Genomic DNA, 13335 nt, shown 5'->3' on the forward strand with positions numbered 1-13335 from the left:
AACAAAGTAAGGCACAAAGAAAACCCACCCAAATACACAAAAAAAATCATATAAACATGGTATCAGGATTGGGCTACCAGTGCTGGGTATGGAAGAGGAGTCTATTGCTGAGGTGATTTAGGTGCCAGCTCTCCCTACCTCAGCATCTCAGACTGCAGGAATGAGAAGACAGGTTGTGATACAGCACTGACAGCAGAAACTCAGCTCACTTCTGCATCCTGACCTCACTGTGTGAACAGTTCCTCATCTAAGGCTGAGGAGTATGGAGAAATCTCCAGAGAAATCAAGGATCTTCTGTGGAATAGTAGTGTAAGAAGTGTAAGGAGTCTAAGTTGATTAAAAAGTTAGGTTAGTCTGGGGGGGTAATAAAATTCCTGAAGACTCTTGGTTTTCCTTGCATGTAGTGAATATTCCAATCTCTCTCTCTCTCAGTCTATCATTAAATCCTACAGAGTAATTTTTTTAAAAGAAATCACTGTGGATACAACAAAGTTGCTGATTTTGCAACAAAACAAAATATTTTGTCTTTAGTGCCTTGGGAAAATAAACCAAGATTTTTGTATGCTTAAATAATGTTAGGCACTGTAAGTCTCCAATTCCAAAATTCCTCCTTAAGTTTAATTCTTGCCTGCACTTCTCTTTTTCAGATCCTTTTTATTTATTTCTTTGATCGCTGAAAAGTCTCAATTTCTTTTAATCTCTTTGGCTCTGAAGCCCAGCCTCTCAATTCTGTTTGTCTTAATTTTTCTTGAATGAAAAAGCTCAGATCTTGTCTTGCAATGCATAAGATCTGTATATATATATGTATGTATATATATGTATATATATGTATATATATTTGACTTGCAAAAAGTGGCTGAGAATTTAGCAGGTAATTTGCATAACTTAAAGTTGTGTTTAGGTGTATCATCCCAGATTTAAGAAGGCATTTATATAACTGCAATTATACACATTTAAAGCTTTATTGGTCTCTGTAGGATCTTCAAAAGTTCCAACAGTCCTAGAGATATGGAAAGCAACCTCCTGCACAATGGAACCAGGATTATTTGCAGGAAGAGACTTGTTTGTTGGATGTTGCTGTTTCATTTTCTGGTTCAGACGTCTTGACAGCAGAGTATGGAAACTGGTCTATGACTAAGGGACACGTATATCAAATATGTGACTGCAGAGAAGCTTCTGTGAAAGATAAGTGGTCTAAGTTGGCTAATTACTGCCAAAGAGAGATCTTCATAGAGAAAATTAATTTCCCCATCATGTGATAGTCTTGCTTACCACAGTGATTCCTGCCAATAATGCGAGCTTAAATAAAGCAGTACTTCTACCACGATGGGAAAGGACTGAAACAAAACCTCACTGAGAATTCTGCAGCTGCCTCAGCCCAGCCAGGCATTCAGCATGCCCACACCAAGCACCAGTCTTAGAGAGGGTTTTACATGGTCCATTCAGTCTATCCTACTTGGCGACGGAAGATAATGCAGGAAGTCACTATTTATGTTCCTCACCAAGCAGCACAGAAGATCAGCCTGCCAGATATACTTCAGAGGTGCTCCAGAGCCCTTCTGCCTGGTTGCTCTGAATGTCTCTCAGTGCACTTTGCCCAGCTGGTATCTGCCAGCCTCATGATCAGCTGAAGGCCAAAGGTAATTGCATCTGTCAAGAACTGTTATGGGAGTTTTCACTCATTGATATTTTTTGTTGTTCACTAGCCTTTCTCTTTCCTTTAGGGTTTCTGTATTTTGCATTAACCGTATTATAAAAGCAAGAAGGATGGCAATGTTTGTTTATGTATTGCAGACTGATTCTTTCACCTCTGTGCCTCTTCAGTGATTTTATTTCTTTATTCCAAATGCATTTGAAATTATACCTAAAGGAAAATACAAATCTTGTCAAAAGCTATGAATACAGTTTTTTAATCTCACATGTAAGCATGGTTTGGATGTTTTTGTTGCCATACCTCTTCCAGAATCACATAATACAAACAATTTATCTGGTTCAGAGCTATGGCACCCAGGCTATTATTTACGAAAAATTCAGACAACAGTTCAGGCCAATAAGGAAAGCCCAAGTCAGTGTGCACAAAGATCCAAAAAATAAGACTGTCTGAGCATCGGCTGCTATCCTAAAGCAAATGGCCCTCATACATTGTCATCCTGATTCACAAAGAGCAGTGTTAAAATGTACCCTGAAGGCAGCACAGGAAACACAATGAATGTGTAGAAGCACTGGATTGTTTCCTATGCTCTCTGAGCAATATATCACAATTTAAACAAGATTTAAGTATAATGTGAAGGAGAGAAGTTCTTTATGCAGCTCAGTAATAGTTCACAAAAAGGAAATCATCACCCAAGGCAAGCCAACAGCATATATTTTTTAAGCAGAGCTTCTTCAAATGCTCAGAACTCATCCCCTATTAAGCAAAGCCAACTGTGCTTCAACCTGTCCCTTTGCTTACTTCCCTGTGTTGGCCAGAACTCAAGAGTGTCCAAACCAGCAGAGACTTCACACTTAGACCACAAACTGAAAGCCTTACTAAAGTTGGGCTGATACCTGATAGGACTCCATGTAAAGCTCCCCCATGTCAAAAGGTGGTTTGGATCAAATATTCAGTGCTTTTGCTTTCTAAACAGTGCAAGGTGATGAGTCTACCTCCGTTTTTTTTTTTTTTTTCTTTTTCTAATTAAGCATGCAAGAGCTTTATGACTGGAGGACAAACCATGCTGATGACAGAGAACCAAAAGCTGGTATACTCAATGGCATCTTCCTGATATTGTACAGCCCTTCAATGACACTCCCAGAACTGATAAACTAATGACAAAAAGGAGGCAAAATTTTAACACCTAAGATGCTGAAGACTGAGAAATCCTCAGGGGAAACAAGAAGACACTTGGCTCTTCAGAAGCAGGCATGTTTATATAATTTACTAGGGTAGTTTGTATTGTGGATTGATCTAACAGTCAGGAAATCCTGGAATGTGTCAAGTCACACAAATACAGAACCACTGCTTTGCATCAGTAGCTGGCATCAAGAACCTGGCCAAGAACTGCAGACCACAGTCTGTGGTGGAAGTCAGTCTCACATTAAAGAATGTCCTCCTCACAACACCCTGAGTGTGTCACAGACCCTAGACTAAATTTCAAATATATTTCAATCCTCTCCTCTTAACATTGATCCATGAAATCAATCCATAAAAGGGAAGGAGAGAGAAATGCTGGCATGCTGAGGTGATTACATGGGATCAGCCTGGTGTTACTTGGGCTGCTGCACAGAACTGCACTCAAAGCCTGCAGCTGAAGACATTCAAGAACACTTGAACTCATTTGCACTTGGCTCTGTATTAATCTTTTCCCTCTGCAGGGCTCCAGGTACATTCTTTATCAGACACCATCATGGATATGGGATTGTTAAACCACAGCTGTCCAGGAACTTCCTACACCAGGAACATACTATTTCACAGGTAATTCCTCTGAGGTTTTTAACAAGAAAATTAACTAGCTCTAACATCCATTATGATATAGGTTACAGTGAGAGCACTTCTGAGGACGTGACAATTAAATAAACAGTTCAGAATATTTTTGCTAATACAGGTTGTAGAAATGTTGTTTTTTACCACTGTACAATGCCTTCACTGTCTGTACATATACAGTGACAAACACCTGCAGTTTTCCATCAATGTGATGGCACCCATGAGACTCTTGGAAAAACCATAAAGATACTTCCACATGTTTATGGCCACTTTTGTAGAAAAATCGCATTGATTTTTTCCCTCATATTGGGATGCCATGAAATTCATCCTCATAGCATGGGCCTTGCTAAAAATGTTTCTAAGGCTGAAAGGAAAAGGAGAATTTTCTAGCTGAGAATTTTTGAGATTTCTTAAAAAAATATTTTATGAATTCAGATAGAAACCTTGAATCACAAACAAAAATCCTGCCTAGGAATCTGAAAAATAATAAATCCCCCAGTGTTGATAAAGCAAATTGCTGGAAAGCTTTTGAACTGTGCAAAGTAATTTTTTTTTTGAGTTTCATTGATATTTGTAATTCTAGTTTGGCCTACACTATTTTTAAACCCCTTTAACTGAAATTCCATTTTTTTAAAATAAAAAGCTATGGTTTTTATTTCTTTTCAATTGCTGAATATGGATGCCTGAATTTTGAAAATTAGTAAACCTTTTTTCCCCCCTCTCTAGATTGCTGAATTCATTGAAAATAACCTCCATGTCCCAGATAGCTCCAGCTTTCCATTATGGTGATGGTACTAGGACTATTTGACAAACATTCTGACAAATTCAGATGTTTAGGAATGCTTTCTTAATAGTTTAAATAGAGATTGTCAAAAATCCATGAATAATAGATGCATACAAGTGTAAATGCCAAAATGCACTATGTTGGACACTTATCTGTGAATAAACTGAACCCTATTAAGCCATTGCCAGTCAGAAAACTAAATATGAAATATTTATGAATATTAATATGAAAGTTATATTTCATTATTTATATTATTTATGAATATTTATATGAAATATTAGCTTTTGCATATTTTGCAAAAGCTTAAGACACTAATGAATTTTAATGAATTTGGTCAAAGCTATTATTTTTAGGATGCTCATTAATCAAATCGTTTGGGAGCTGGACAGCTTGTGTTTCTCACTAAGATACATTGTACACATTTCTGCTCAGCAAAGCTGGGCCATTTACTTCCCTTTATACTTCATTTTTGTGCATGCTGCCCAAGTTTCCATGTCTAAATCTAACTTGCATGGATAAGGAGACTAATTCTGTTTTGTTCCTTGGTCTGTTACACATGCTTTTTTTGTCAGGTTTGCACATATTGTAGCCATCAATCTCCTGAAAAGTGCAGGAATCATAAACACCCCAGCACTTCTCAAGTCCCTCACCTGTCCAACAAACCAGTGCAGGGTTGTAAAGATGCTGCACTGTGTCTGTAACTGCAGTGAGTTTGTCTCCAGCACACATTCATGGCAAAAGCAGGGAATGAAGCTTTCACTAAAAGTACAGAAATAACCAGGACTCTCTTAAAACAAACTGCAAGTTGTTTAGTACCTATTCAGGTGTCAGCTTGCAATTCTCCTTCAGGAAACAGCCTTCATTAATGGCAATCCACCTGTCATGGGGCTGACACGGTTTGAACTTGCTTTTCATTTTAAAAGTAAGTTCTGTGCTCTGTGTGGTTTTTCAGCTCCTTTGAGTCCTGCCTGCTAAGAAGTCAGTGTGTGTGGTTTGCTTTCTTTCCTCCTCTTCACTGTGACCTTTCACAGCTGTGTCTGAGTCCATATTATCTACCACCTCTTCACTTTATATCAAACTTCTCAGATCCTTCCTTTCATTGCAAAAAAAACAACCCCAAAACAACCAAAAAACTCCCCGACATTCTGCAACTTTTTTATGACAGAAACTCACAAAGGAAATATTTCTCTCAGAGATTTACTTAGATCAAGGAGCAGGGTGATGTGTTTGTCAGGTTTTGGTGGAAGAAGATCATATTGTCAACGATATTAGATGAAAGATCTCTAGACTGATGAGGAATGATATATATGGCATGTCTTGCTTCCTTCACTCCCACAGATTCCTTATGCCACTAAGAAACTGCTGGTTTTCTACTAACAGCTGAAGTGTGTCATTTGGAGCTGAAATGAGGGAGAATAAAGTCAACACAGCATAACAGTGTGCTCTTGAAATGGAAATTCTGTAGAAAATATAAATAAAAACAAGATTTAAAGGGATACAATAGCAAGATATTTATGAAGAGCCTGGAGAGATAGACACTGACAGCTGAGGAAGGAAGCTGTATTGTTCAGATGTATGGGGGTTCCATGGTTACTTAGGAACCCTTGGCAATGGGAGTAATTTCTTCCATAGCCCTAGCAATTTGTTGTCCACTGAAAGAAATTAAAGACCAGATGCTGGAGTGCAGAGACCAACATGCTATGAGCAGGTTAGATCACTTCATTAGGACTGGAGGCTTGAAAACAGACACCCTAAATTAATGAGAAGCTGGCTTATCCACATGATGGGGTCAGAACTTAGAAGTTCTCATAATGATTCCACCTAAATTTCTCATAATGAGTCAACCTAAATTTGAAGATATAAATTGTTACAGTAGTGGCACTGCTCTCCTTTAATAAAAAAAAAGGTATGGTATGTATGACTTGTAATACTTGTGACTGAAAACATGAAAATATCATTTGAAGACCACGAGATCTGCACTGTTGCTGTGGTGTCTAGAGTGCTACCATATTTTTGCAGCAGGAAGTAAGAGACTAAGGAAGAAGCTTGGGAGCACTTTTTTCTACAGTCTCTGTTACTTTTAGTTTTATCTTCTCTGTTTCCTATGCATCTTTGCTATGTTCCACATCAAACATCAAACACACTGTTGGGTTTCAATTAACTTCATACCAGTGTAGACTAAATTACTGAAGGATTTTCAGATTTATTGGTCTTGACTTATTGCATCAAGATGAAGGTGATTCTTTACTCTTAAAGGATTTATCTTTCAATTCAGAAGTGCAGTCAAAGCGAAGCAGGGACTCAAAAGTAACGATATAGCTTATTTATGAAGCCAGATACCTTTATGGACTGAATAGAGTATCACAGGGAGGGACTGAACAACAGCACATATGACTGTTAACTCCTCATGCAGTTCCAGCTGGATGTGCCCATGACAGACACCAAGCTGATTATTTGTCCCCATCTGCTGCACAGAAGAGTTAGTCCCCCTGCAACACGGTTCTTGTCTTTTCCAAAGTTTTATTATATTTGTGAACTGATGTCATGTCATTTTGTCTTTGTCATTTTCGGTCACAAGTTTCCATAGCAGAGATTAAAGATGTTCTGGCCTTCACCTGCATCTTCATCTACTTTGGGACTTGTTCGATTTAGTCACACATATGTAATCCACAAGGAAGCAGCCCCATCTTCTGAAGTTTACCCTTACTTTCCTGAACTTTTCAAAATCTGAAGGTCCTGAGTCACATTCATTTTCTTGGTTTGAGAAGTTAGCAACAGACTTTTCAGGAGAGCTCATACTACAGGATAATACTTTTCATTCATGCATGGACTACTAAGTTCAATGAAAGTCTCAGAGTTTCTTAAGAGTATTTGTCAGGAAATTATCCAAATGCTAATTCTGCCGAAGTGGAAAATCAATTGGTGGTGGTGATTGCAGGAATATCTGATTACACAGACCCCCTACTTTCTGGCAAGACATCTGTTTTCCAGCTAGCACCTGAAATGTGCTCTCACAATCAGGTGAGAAGAATGATACTGAAGTCTAACAAAACTGGGATGTTGCCAATAGGTTCACGTGATCTGAAGCATCAGTGCTACCAGCTGGTTATTTTGGCTGTGAAGAACAGCTTTGTGCTGGCATCTTTATTATACTTCTGTCACCAGGAAACCACTGAAAATACTTCAGCTGACACAGTAACACCTTCCTTCAAGGTAGATAAGGATGGCTCTCTACAACTGGAAAAGTTTTAAGTTTTTCCCTATGCACTGATGGTCACTTCGCAGGTGATGGAACAAGCAGGCCCTGACACACCACCTTAAATAGCAGTGATGGTTGTCAGCTGCTGCAGTCAGAACAAACATACAACAGATACAGATGCTCTGAGCTCATAATACTACATTAAAATATATATCAAAGCTCTGAAAACTGTCTCTGACTTTGGAAAGCATTAATGCTGGTGTTACCCTTGAGGAAGAAAGCAAGGCAAAATGCCTTGCCAGGCACAGACAAGCTTAGAAAGCAATGTTGATAAAACATCCATGAACTTACCTTAGACATCTGTTTGCAAGACATGTATCAAATTTGCTGTACATTACTACAGTTATTCTTCTGCAGCTATCAAACCTACAAGCTGTGAGGAACACACTGGTGGTGGTTTTTTTCACCTGCTGATTCATGCCTTACAATGCTGAATGCACACAATCCCTCTCAGAAATTCTTACCTGGTTAGTGTTCACTTCTCTACCTCAGCCACAGCCCAGAGACACAACCCAGAACAGGGCACACAGGGATACTGGATGAAGTCTGCATGCTTAGATGGCTAATACTTCTCCTTTCCAGACAGCATCTGAGTTGCAGAGCCCCCACCTAGATTTTGGTTACTTATCTGTGCAGAACTACTTTTCTGCCCACACAATCTCTGTGAAACAAAGGATTTGAATTTCCACTTATTTCTTCTTTCTCTGTTGTATGCTCCTTCTTTTACTTCACTCTCTCCACTCCACAACCCCACCAGATGGCATATTTATGCTCAGAATTGCAGCATCATTGCAGATCACTTCTTTTTCTTAACAACTTTTTTTTTTTTTTTTTTTTGGGTGGGGGGAGTGGGGAGTGTGGGGTGTTTATAAGTACCACTTCTCTCTAGTATGGCTACATGCTCTAGTATTTCTCATCCTGGTATTGGCTGTGTCCACCTTGACACAGAAATTTGCCACAGAGCAAAATTCTTCCTGTCTTTAATTTCAGGATGATGTTTGACAAGGGACATTCAAAACATCATTTCTCCTCTAAGAATCCAATAACAAAGCTTTGCCAATATCATAAAATATTTTGGGTGTCATCAAACAATTATTTTAAGTCTAGCTCTGCCTGATTTCTGGTTTCAGTGAGGTATTACTGGGTGAGAAAGCCAGAAGATGAAAACAAGCAGAGGAGCTGTTCCCATGTGCTACTGCCCTGCCTTTCTCCATTTCTCCCCTTATTTTGTGCCTCATAACTCAAGGAAATTAGAAAATTACACTCAGGCACCTACTTTGTATTCTGGGGGTATTCTTGCTCCAAATCCAAAGGCTGGGAACATTTTGTCACTGGAAAAGAATGAAAAAAATGTAAGAGTACACATAGAGAAATATTGTTAAAATAAACATTTATTCCTCTGTATGCATTCATGAGAAATGCAAAGCAGCACAACAGCACAGAAATGGCTTTTAAGTCAAGTGATGGCAGACTGAAAACGTACTGGATTGGAGAAGTAGGGTTGTGTGCTGAACAGGTTTGGGGGGGTGTTATGGAAGATTTTTCAGGTGAGCTCCTACTATTTTTGGGCAGTTAAAATCACTTGGAGAATACTGAGAAATCAGCATGTCTTGTACTTTCCCCACAAATGCAGTAATAAGTTCGTATTACCCAATCTTTTGCATTATCTGGCAGAAGCAAGAGACTTTGTTGACTGAACAGCCTGTAACAATATTTATTTCATATAAATATGGATGTGTTCCCCCAGCTCAGAAAATGGGTCTAGAGAAGATATGATTCAGATTAAAAGTGTTTACAAATTTGAGTCCTTACAGTTGTCCAGTTGCTCCAAAGGGACTTTCTGGAATATCTGAAAGAGGCAATTTCATGCTCCCAAATCTGCAGGTTCTGTAAAGCTTTCCACCTGCATCTTTAGTAGCTCCTCTAATACATGGGATTATTTTAATTAGCCATAGATTAATTGCTAGCCTGCCAAAATGCCTTGGCATGGTCAGTTTGCTTTCAGAGACTACAGTGAGGTTATTCTACCCCAGTTAGATCTGCAAGAGAAAAAATACCTGATTCAGGGAACCTGGAAACTTCAAAGCTGTTAATACCCTTTCAGAAATGCAATAATGTCTCACACAGCCCACATGCTGTCAAGCTGCTTCTTCCCAGATGGCAAAGTGGAAAACAACAAGCTGCAAGGAGTGTCTTGTCCCTGAGTCAGCAAAGCACTTGATCATACACTTGAGGTTAATAATTCACTCAAACATATGCTTAATTCCAGACATATCCTGAAGTCTCACGGATGTCACTGAACTCTACTCCAGTCCTCTGATGAATCAGACGAGGTTTACCCTAGTCTACTTACAGGGTTTCATGGCTTGTGGAAAATTTGAGTTCCAAATACCATGATTGGAACTTTTAAAAATTCCCAGGAGAGGCCAGCAGCTTCATTATTTTTGGTGTATTTCAAGAGATGGCCACTCCAAGTATCACCTGAATAATTCACATCCCAGACATATTTCAGAAAGATAATAGCACCCATTAAAGCTGCTTGGTTCTTTTGTCTGGCATAGGCTGCTAAAGGCACCATGATATTTCTGACACAACCTAAAGAAAAACTGAAGGGCTTAAAAGAAAGCAGAGCTGTGTCCACTTCGCTGCATAAATCTTGGGAGCACAGTTCTGTGTACAATATGTTACACCATGTGACAACGGATCTTGGAAAGGAAGACTAGCATCATTTGCATGGTAATGAAATATTTTTTTCCCCCCAAGAGATGTCAGAAATTAAGTAGCTTCTGACATTCGATGCTAACCACCTGCTGATAGCATCCTCTTTGATTAAACACTTCTGGAAGCGGGAAAGCCCTTACAAATGGATTCAGAGAATTGAGGCACACACTTTGAGGGCAAGAAATCATTAGGAAAGAATCCGAGAGGGGAAAAAAAAAGACTTGTTCTACATCAGTGATTAAGCATGGCTGGATTAGAAAATCAAACTCTGTGGAGCTGCAGTTAATTGATTTGGGGTAAGAACAAACAAAGACTAAAAAAGAGTTATACTTAGAATTTTACTTGGGTAGAACGTAAGTGTCTAAGTTCAATGTTGGCAGCAATTATGCAACTGGGAGATGCCTGAACCCATCCAGTGCCTGAATTCTACTGCAGTGTTTCTGGAGTGTAAACAAGTGTAGGCACTCTTGTATCTACAGCTCCATCTTCTGCTCTGCAGAAATTCAGAGACAGCAGTAAGTCATACTTCCAGCAGCCTGGATTCTCCTTCTGGTGACGAGACTCCCACATTCCCAGTCACACAGTGGCACAGCCCCCACTGTTATTCTGCACCCAGAATACCTTACCTCCATAGTCAGGACACTTGTCTTTATGTTTGAACCTCCCACATCTCCTTTTTGAGTAAATGCAACCATTACATTATGAAAGAGTAAAGCAGGATCATGTACCCCCTCGGAATGGGGCTCCATATGGCTGCTTTTTAGAGGGAAGTACATGAACTCTAGAGAGGAGGGGCGTCCTGGAGTCTTCTGAGCTTAGTACTTTCTGTTGCCTCAGCCAGAATAGCTCCATACTCTCATTAGGTAGCTAACCACAATTCAGGTCCATACCTCTGATAATCTAATTCAAGCTGCTGGGACCAAGAAATTAACTCTCACATGCTATTGGAGCTTGATTTTTAAGGTAAGAAGGGAATCTTTTTACACTCATGACATCCCTTGCATAACAAAGATCATCATGTTATGCACCCTGACACACCTAAAAAATTGTAGCTGATAGCTTTCAGAATAAAAATAAAATTTAGATATATGGCATACTTTTCCTTCTATCACACAAAACAAAGTGCTTAGCTAATATAAAGGTTTCACTCTTCACTAAGTGAGCAGTTTAATGGCTTAGTGGTGTTTCATAACATTACCCCCTCTAGTCTTCCCATCCACTCTTCACTTTATTTAGGAGAAACAAATCCAACAGCTGAGCCTGCTGGCCTCATTCTGCTCATCCTGCTCTACTAAGACACAGCAGAGAAAAAGTGACCCAGAAGGGCAGACAAGAACTCTCTCACCACCAGGATAATCCTTTATAGTACAGGGGTGTGAGAGACCTGCTCAGGGCTATCATGGCAGCATGCAGAAGAAAGCAGAGTAGCTTCCCAGCTTCTAAAGCTGTCAAGGGTTAGGCCATCCAGGGACTTAAACTACAGTCAGAAAATGAAAAGAAGGTTTTGTCCTGCCTCAGGGGTGAATCACATACATCAGAGACTCCAGCCCTGTTTCCTAGCCTGGCATTTCAGTAGGAAAGGGATCTGCTCTAATGACTTTTCTTCCTTTGTAATTTAAACTCACTCAGAAGAAGAAAAATGAGAACTAGTTTTCTTTTTCTTTGTGGTGCTTGCTCAGACATTTGGGTCTTGTTTATAGCAGGAAATAGGCCTGTGACACTGGCTGAAGCAATGGGACATGGCCACAGACATGATCTGTGAGCACCTTCCCTGCTGCTCCGCTGGCTCCTGCCAACCAGCACCCCCAGAGAGTTCCCAGGGACAGCCCTGGGTCCAGCTGCGCCTGACACTGCTCCCAAATGCAGTTTGGGCATCACCAGGCTGTGCTGGGAGGAAGAAAACTGACACATGAGGACATGGGCAGTGTCATGTCCTCAGCCTCAGGCAACCTCAGGATCTTTGACTTGTTTTGTTTAAAGCTGGCCAGAGTGTCCTTGGCACACAAAAGGAAACTGCCTGCACTGTCCTGCTGGAGGCAGATTGATAAAGGGAGAGAAACATGCAACTGGATACACAAGCTGGTTCTACAGAAACTGATACTTAGAGAATCAAGTAAGAAAAAGGGGACTGTGACTTGGCAGAATGTTTACAAAACTACTCTGTCATATCTACTTCACTTTTTACATTTTCTTTTCTTCACATAGATTCCCTTGAAAATTTAAATGTGGCATAACTTTCAAAAAGCTGAAGTAATTGACATGAAGATCAAAAAAAGCAAAAGCATCAGACCCTGAATTTTATACCTGGTTATTTAAGAACCATGAGTAGTCATGCAAGCATAGATGTTATACGGCTTCTGGTACTTTTTCAGTCAAACATGAATTACTGAAAGACTGAGCAGATCTATATTATACCCTGAAAGAAGATTCAGGGAAAGGGTCCAGGTTCAGTATTCATATCGACAAATGTGAATTAGTACACACAGAAATTAATTGTCAGGGCTCTAAGACTGCAGTCTTCTGAACAGAAATACAACCAGTCAGAAAAAGCTTTGTGAGTAACTTCAACTATAACATAACATAACATATAGCAGAAAATAATATATGAAAATATCCCATATTGTCCTTTTGGGACACTGCTCAGTTTTAAACACCCATCCTTCAAGCTATCAACTGGAAACAGAGCAAGAGCAATGACAAATCGAAACACCAAGAGGGGCAGAGAGAAGACAGGTTTCAGTGAACTGTACTGCACCTACAGGAAAAGAGATGTATAGAGGTAATACTACAGTTTTGTAAATTGGTAAAAGAGATACAGATAATGATCCCATTTTCTATTTCACTAGGAAGCATAGTGCTACTGGAAAGAAAGAAATATGCTTATTTTAAAGAGACAAAATAAAGAACATTTCAAAATCTTGTCTCATTAACCACTGGTGCCCTCTGACATGTAGTATCATTAAAACCAGGATATTACATTTATTCTGGAAAGGATTTGCTATTCCTATTAATGAGATTGAGAAAACTCTTCCAATAGGTAAAATTAATTAGCCAGACATTAAAGAAATTTTGAAACCTCCTCAGAAGCCTTAGGGACAGACAGTGCTT

The 13335-nt window shown here is 39.5% G+C and overlaps 1 protein-coding gene across 2 annotated transcripts in view; it reads right to left on the reverse strand.

Moving 5' to 3' along the window:
* Window positions 1–13335, reverse strand: part of CPNE4 (copine 4) — a 224686-nt gene that overhangs the window by 14135 nt on the left and 197216 nt on the right. For both annotated transcript variants that reach the window (XM_015620105.1, XM_015620104.1), the window contains one exon: window positions 8783–8837. In XM_015620105.1, the coding sequence (XP_015475591.1) occupies window positions 8783–8837 (55 nt within the window). The remainder of the gene's footprint in view (window positions 1–8782; window positions 8838–13335) is intronic.

This window comes from Parus major, chromosome 2, assembly GCF_001522545.3.
Source record: "Parus major isolate Abel chromosome 2, Parus_major1.1, whole genome shotgun sequence".
NCBI lineage: Eukaryota > Metazoa > Chordata > Aves > Passeriformes > Paridae > Parus > Parus major.